This window comes from Coturnix japonica, chromosome 10, assembly GCF_001577835.2.
Source record: "Coturnix japonica isolate 7356 chromosome 10, Coturnix japonica 2.1, whole genome shotgun sequence".
In the NCBI taxonomy this organism is placed as follows: Eukaryota; Metazoa; Chordata; class Aves; order Galliformes; family Phasianidae; genus Coturnix; species Coturnix japonica.
The window spans coordinates 11250814-11258675 of NC_029525.1; the positions used below are offsets into that span (position 1 = coordinate 11250814).

A 7862-nucleotide genomic window follows, 5' to 3' on the forward strand; every position below is an offset into this window, starting at 1 on the left:
GTTTGTCACCCAACAACTTTCCCATCATTCTGGTTGAAATTATTGCAGGTAAAAGAGAATTGGATCCCAGATTAGACTGAAAGAATCAATAGTAGCAGCCTTCAAATCAGCCGCATTATTTTAAGCTGCTGAAATGTTTCCCTTCACTTCTTGTCTTTTGAAGAAGAAAACAAAAATCCATAAGACTAGAGGCAGACACCTGAGCAGCACCACTCAGAGCTGGTTCATCTTTTGCTGATTGAAAGCCTGTGTTTTGCTCAAAGAAACAGCCTAACTCTGGGTTCAAACACTGCTGTCATTGTGGCTCAGGTGTTCTCAGGAGTTTCTGACACAGATCCATCTCACATCTGACTGTACCCAATTGCCTCAGGCTGTCACAGAAGTGCATCCCTACTGCTTAACGACTGTAACGCCCACATCCTGCCTGATGAGCAATTGCCAGTTATTAATTTTCTTTCTCCCCCCCCCTCCAGAGCGCACCAGTGATAAGAACTGCTTCCAGGTCTGGGTGGACGTGAACCTGAGCGGAGCCTGAAGGCGTTAAAGCCACGCTGACCGACAAAACTTTTTAAATATGACTACAGTGAGGATTTCAGCTCCACGATGCTGCCATGCTGGGATGTGACAGGCTTCTTACCCAGGTCTGGAAGGTAGGAATCTGCTTGCATGTATGAAAATAGCCTTGTTTCCCTTCCCTCTGCATATATGTTACTTTGGGAAAGGAGCAGAAGATTTTTTGTAAGCATTTTCAAATGTATTCTATGAGTTGAGATGATTGGAAATAGAATTAACCAGAGTAAGAACTGGTTTAGACAAGCTCTCTGCAATCCATGTGCATTATGACTTTGTCTTTAAAGTGACAGCGCCAACATTTGCAGCTCTGGAGGGAAAGGAAATGTCTTTTAAAGCATTGTGCCTGGGTAAGGATGAAGGTGAAATTCAGCCACGCTGCTCAGCACAAGCTTTACAGAGCATCCATAACAGAGGATGCCAATTCATCTTTGTCTGCTGGTGTATACAAAAACAAATACGGGTGGCAGCCCACTAAAAGAGCACTAAGTCAAAGAGCTGAGAACAAAGATGATATTCTGCCTTGAGGGAGATGAGTTCCCCATCCCTGCCATGCTGCCCACAGACCACACGGGACTGATTTCTGATGGCAAGAGCGATCAGACAAGAAGCAGACAGATCCATGGCCACCCCCAAGAGTTTACCTGGGATGTTATTAAACACCTGGGGGTTTACAGGAGAGCAAGCACTCACAAAGCTGCTAAGCCACCTAATAAATTGGAACCAGGAATTGCTCTCGTTTGTCTGATAGCTTAAAAAAAAGTAATAACTGAATAGCTTTCAAGAAATCCAAAGGAATTTAAAAGGTCCTATTCTACAGCTGAGTGCTCACAGCCCACAGAGCGTCATTTCCCAAAGTTCAGCTATTCAGAGAAAACCTGATCAGTCAAGCATGAACATTTATAATCGTTTCTGCACAACTTTTTGCTTTCTCCCCATGCAAACGCTGTCAGAATCATCAAGGAAATGAGAACTGAGGCGCTGGCCAGGGAGATGGGAAATAAGCAAAGTTTCCTATATATTAGAGAGATGGAGCAGCACAAGTACCAGCAGGCCCAGCCCCAAGAAATAGTTTTTCCTTCACTTAGTGCAAAATAACTGTCACATGGCAAGAACCTTATGTTTACAGGGAGAACAGAAGGAAGGGAGAAACATGGTTGGTCTAACCTCAAGAATACAGCTTGCAGGAAAAATAGAAAGATCTTTCTGTCCCACTGCAAATATTGACATCTTTGCAAAACATTCCAATTTAAATCTGAAAAAATATTTTAGATTCAAGCTGTCACCATAATCTGCTGTGTGAACTATAACTCAAATGCCATATGCTTTTGCTCTGATCTCTAGGTGATTCTTACTGCCTGGAGTATCCTTTACACAGAGTCATAGAATGGCTTGGGTTGGAAGGGACCCCAAAGATCACCCAGCTCCAACCCCCTACATGGGCTGGGTGGCCCCCAAGCTCAGGATACCCAGGCCCTATCCAACCTGGCCTTGGCACCTCCAGGAATGGGGAGCCCACAAAACACTCTTCTCTTTTGGTAGTGGTAGGATCATGTTCCAGAGTTTCATAGGAAACATCACCCAGCCATAGTTATGCGGGTAATGAGATTCTGTATGGCATTTGAAAAGAGATACTCAAGAGGTTGGTTGCATTTTCCCCACAGGACCTCAGAATGTTTTCTAATTATTAGTATTTTATAAGAAAGCATATCTCATTGAAATTGCAGATTTTCATCAAAAATCAGTACTGATGAAAACTTCCAGGTAGTGCTACTATTCACAAAGCTTAACTCAGTGTGGGATAATAGCACAGCCAGAAAGTCAGCAGGGAAACATCATATCTGTCCCTATTGGACCTTACTAGGAGTACTGATGTGGACAAGGCTACATCAGTAGTTTTGACCACAACTGTTTTGTTCCACTCCACAAAAGCACCCACACTTATTACTCAGCCTTGCTGACAAAGTCTTGCCTCCTGCACACCAAATTAAGTTATAATGTAAGATCTCTTGGCTAGAAAAATAGGTACACATGCTTCTTGTTTCAGCATTAAATCCATAGTACCATTTTCTTAGCATTAGGGACTGTGCAGGGAACTATGAAGCTTTCTAGCCAGCGGGTGATCAAAATCTCCCTATATCCCCAAATTAAAAGCTGCCATTTCATTCCAAACTGAACTCACCCTTCCTCACAGCCCCACATCACGGTGTGGGATAACTGGTAATGTTGAGGTGCTCACTTTTGCCATAGACCTCAGCTCAAGCCAAATAAGGCAGCAGGGACTTCTAGAGCAGCAGCACAGACATCTCCTGGGTAACACCAGTAATGGTGTCTTCTGGGGACTAAAAACTTCTGGTCAGGTCAGATGAGCATCACAATCCTACCCCACTCCCCAGTGATCATTTTGCTAGCCCAAATTTGTTGCTCTCTCCTAAGGATGGTAAACACATACAGTGTCTGCTTGGTTTCATTCACTTGGTCTTCTCTTCCAACTCCATGCTGCAGTATTTCCTAAGCTTTAAGGAAATAAAGATCAGCCATCCTCATGCTTAAAATAGACTAGAGAGCCCAGCTGATTTATCCTTGTCCTGTAGGATCTAGGAGTCAATGAGATTGGAAAACTTGAAAGGGAATAAATTATGAAAGTAGGGACTGTGATTTATTTGTTTTAAATAAAGGTCCTCAGTTCACCCTGGGAAGAATTCTCAGGGCAGATGGGCTCAGTGCTGGGGGACTCACCTGCAGCTGGCACAAGGTGCTGCAAGGATGCAATGCTCTGCATCCAGATGTGAACTGCTGCTGAAAGAGCCCTGCCAGCAGCAGCAGCTCCCTGCAGATGGAACTGGGCAAAGCTGGCTGGAATCTCCTTACTGCACTGATGCAGTTATAGAGAGCAGCTGTGCCATTTTGATACCCAAATTTCACTTAGGTTTAACATCTTCTCTTTCTCATCTCTACTCCCAGTGAACTATGGTGTGGTTCTCAGGCTGGTTATTGTCTTTCCTCTATCCTCAACAATTACAGCTCCCACCTTGACCATGTCACCAAGCTTCCATCACACGCGCTGTGAGCCAGGTCAGCTCCTCTCCTTAAGCACTGCCATACCAAAGCTATCTGGGGCAGCAGCCAATGAAGGACCCAGCACCAATACCTGCAGCAAGGAGTCGATCTCTGCTGAAGTAGTTTTGCTTATGGATTCGGATAAGGTCAGAAGAGACCTTCAGCAGTGCAGACATCTGCATTAAGTAAAATAATTCATGTAGGAATCGCGTAATCACCCATACCTTTCTGGGTGATAAAACACCTCCTTAAAGAATATTGCTCCTGAAAATCATCTCTTGCCTACAGAACCTATGAATAGCAGAGATTAAATGTTATGGAAAATGAGTATGCATAATTTTCACTTTGCTTTGTGTCAGTAAGAGACAGGGAATGTTTGGACAGAGAAGAAAATTGGGATAGAAACAGTCTGCTCTGCCATTTGTCTGGTCTTTCACATTAACAGGAGTGGAAATATGATTGGGAAATGCTGATGCAAGAACAGTGACTGAACCCCTTAGAAGATGATATTCCAAATGGATGGTGTTTGTTCACTACTGTTTCTCTTTTCTCTTGTTAATGTCTGTTTCCACTGTCTAACATTTAAGCAAGAAACATTTCTTTGCTGAATGAACAAGGTGGTGGTCAGGGTCCTCCAGTTCATAGCTCTCCATTACTCCAGCTATGAGATTTTCAGCAGGTTGATTTAGCCCCGAGAACACATCCTGTATTTTCTGCTCCCACTTGTACTGAGTTCCCCCTGTGTCTGACATGGTTTGTTTTGCAGGTGGTCAATGATGTTAGCAGCAAACATAAACCCCGATGAGGAGCAGCATGAGCCATGGAGGGACCCACCCCAGAGCCCGCATACGTTGATGTGGACAAGGGACTGACATTAGCATGCTTTGTCTTCCTCTGCCTTTTCTTGATTGTGATGATAATTCGCTGTGCAAAAGTCATCATGGACCCTTACAGTGCCATCCCCACATCCACATGGGAAGAGCAGCACCTGGATGACTGAAGAGGCTTGACCACACAGAGGCATAAGATGCTGCAAACTAGGAGGCCTCTGCCGATCATAAAGACAAGCAGAAACAGCCATTTTCAGATATGCAGGATGACAGCAATATATTTAAGAGCCAATATTTCATGTGATTATTGCTCAATAGACCAGGACATCAGCAAGCCATTCTGAAAGCACAATAATACTATGCAGCAACCCTCATCTTAATGAAGATGGTCATCACATAACTCAGTAGCACAACGTCCTCCAGACTTTTCCTATAGCCATAGCACAGTTTGCCCTCTCAATGTCTCCCACAAATTCAGGGCTTTATTCAGAAATTGAAATTTGATAAAGCAATAGGAATGTCTCCCCTGAATACAAGATTGCTTCAAGTACCTTCCCCAGTCATTATATTTGTTCTTGGAAGAAAAGCAAAGTTTTGCAGTTTGTCTCCCCAGTTATTGTTAGGTAGGATTACAAAATCATCAAGGCTGGAAAGACCAGCAAGGTTGTCTATTCCAGTCATCAGCCCAGGAGAAGAAAGACTAAAGCACCATGACTATGAGCAAGTTCATATGAGACTTCTGCTGCTTCAATTACCCACTACAGATTGCTCACCAGCCTGCTGTTCAGCTTCAGGCTCTGCTAGCCAATTAACCACTAGTAACAGAAGTTTTATAAGTGAGAATGTTAATGTCCAACACTCCCTGAGCAAATACATAGGTCTCTTATTCATGATGTACCTACCCATACCATAGGAACCAATGCTCTAGCTCAAAGGGCATTGCTTCTCTTCCCCTAACATTTAGAGCCTGTTTTCTGTCACTAAGTTCCATATCACACATTGATACCAGTGGGGTTATAGAATATACAAAACAAGTAGTAGTAAAATAACCATTTCCAGGCTACAGAGACTTCCAGATTTCAGGTTACCTGGCTATATTCACAACCGACACAGAGCAAGAACAGTGCTTGTCACTACTCCTGGTGCCAATACTCTTCTCAAGGAGAATCCACATACTTTGGTTCTGCTGCACACCACCAGTAAACCCCTGTTCAGCTAAAGACTTATGAACATACTTAAGACCCTGAGCTCTGCAGGGACCAGGGCCAGCCCCATGCTGTGCCTTTGGCTGGACAGAAACAGCAGCACACAGCTATCAGGAGAAGGAAGCCTATATGATAGCAAAGGGTTATGAATGCTGGGGAAGCAAATAGGCTCACTTCACAAGAATATTTGTGATTATCTTCCCCCCCCTCCCCCGTCCATCTATACAAAACACATTAAGATTTCATTTCATTTTCTATTCACAAAACCTCCCCTACACCAAGCCTTTTCCAAAGACTACCTAAACACCACTGGGGTTGCTTTTTATAGTTGTAAGGTATATATATATATTCTAATTTCTTCCATCCACCAATGATTATCAACACAGCCTCACCACTCAAACTAAAAGCAATACCAAACATCATGCTGAAAGCAGAAGCTTTATCCTGCTTGCATTCTGGGTTGACCTGGCCACACAGGACATGTTTGTTACTCCATCTCCTGGGAGTCTGGTTGGCAAAGCCATGTTTTCTGGGCAGTGATAGTTGGGTATCAGTATGGGCTGCATCGCTTGGTACTAATTGCAGCTGCATGTAACAAGTGCCTCTGCCAGTTCTGTTGTTTTTAATCATTATGCCATACTACAGGCAACTGCACTCAGAGGAAATAATGCAAACTCTGCAGATGTATTTACTTAATGCAATAAACAGCTTCAACGTGGAAAGAAGTTACGTGTGTTGCAGCGCATCGCTTGCCAGGATCCAATGCAGGCACAAGTTGTGACGAGCTGCTCCCTACATCAGAGGCAGCATCTGGAGTCACCACAGTGCTCTCAGAGCAGCTCCTGGATGGATAAGAGCTCCATGCATTGGCAGGAATCCAAACCCCAGCCACCCCTTCCTGCCATCCTCCCAGCACCACCAGCCCAGTCTTGCTGGTCATTGCACTGCTTGCTATGGCTGTCTTCTGGTTCTGCACAGCCCAGGTAAACTGATCTAAATAAAGGATACCAAACCCCCAATTTTAACCACTCCTTAACATGGCCATGGGAATACTTTATTACAATCTATATTATTTTGCATGTTCACTTTTTCTTTTTAAACTCCATTCATTAAAGGCAGTCGATATCCCCTGGCCACTGCTCCTTTTTGCAACCCAGGAGGAAAACACTGATCAGACACACATTTTAAAGGCCATGCACAGTTTAAGACTTGAGTCACATTTACTTTCAGGGTTCATCTCCGTTCACAACAGCATCACGAAGCATTGAGTGATGCATTTAATTACAAAGCTCCCTATTTCGTATTGCAAGTTAGCCAGGAAAAAATCAGAAATCAAACAAAAAGTATTTAAACTGCATTAAGTGTGCTGAGTCCATAAGGAAAGGGAAGGGTGTTAAAACACATTTAGAACCAAATGAGCTTCTCAAGCAACAACCATCTGCAGACCAATCCTAATTTGTATAGGGCAGCACAGTGCCACAGCTTCATCATGTCCCTCACGTACTGCCAAACACATCCAGAGCTTTCAATCAACTTTAGAGCCCAGAAATTATCTCTCTTTCTCACTTAGCAATGACAGCATGGACACCTTGAGCAGAGGTGACAATTCTGAGCCTGAGAAATGACCTCTTACAGAGAAAGTGAATGCAAATACCACCTACCAACAGCATCCCTTCTCATAAAGTCACTGCCTTGACTCTGAACAGCTTCTGAATGAGCATTTCCACTGCCCAGGGAAGGTGCCTCTCCCTTTCCACACCACATAGACCCAAACCCCCCTGTGATGGGTTTACCTTTCCTCCGGGTCTTTGAAGATCCACTCAGGAATTTCTTCTACTCCATCCAGGTGACAGTCTCAGAGCTGTGACAAAGCAGAGGAGCTCTGGGTTTAAAGCTTCATAATTAATTGTTGTTGGAAACTACTATACAATAAACCTAATAAAAGCAGACTTGAATTAAAAATAATAAACTCCAGAAGCAAAGAGATCCGCACTCAAACCCAATTGCAACAGAAGCTTCCAGATTTGAAGAGGAAGCTTTTTGTAGAGAGGGTCAAACCACTTGAAATGGCCCTTTAGAAACAAACTCCTCCCAGCACCAGGTGCAGATGTTGATCCAAGAGCCCCAGGTGTAGGCACTGAACCAATGGCCCCAGGCTGAAACACCCTCCTGCTCCACCCACCCATTTCCCCCTTAC

The 7862-nt window shown here is 43.9% G+C and overlaps 1 protein-coding gene across 2 annotated transcripts in view; it reads left to right on the forward strand.

Moving 5' to 3' along the window:
- Window positions 1-4739, forward strand: part of CTXND1 (cortexin domain containing 1) — a 29121-nt gene extending 24382 nt beyond the window's left edge. The window contains exons 2-3 of one of the 2 annotated variants that reach the window (XM_032446933.1): window positions 474-641; window positions 4397-4739. In XM_032446933.1, the coding sequence (XP_032302824.1) occupies window positions 4451-4630 (180 nt within the window). In that variant the 5' untranslated portion in view covers window positions 474-641; window positions 4397-4450 and the 3' untranslated portion in view covers window positions 4631-4739. Of the gene's footprint in view, window positions 1-473; window positions 651-4396 lie in introns of both variants that reach the window. The other variant, XM_032446932.1, reaches the window with a different exon arrangement.
- The last annotated feature ends 3123 nt before the right edge of the window (window positions 4740-7862 follow it).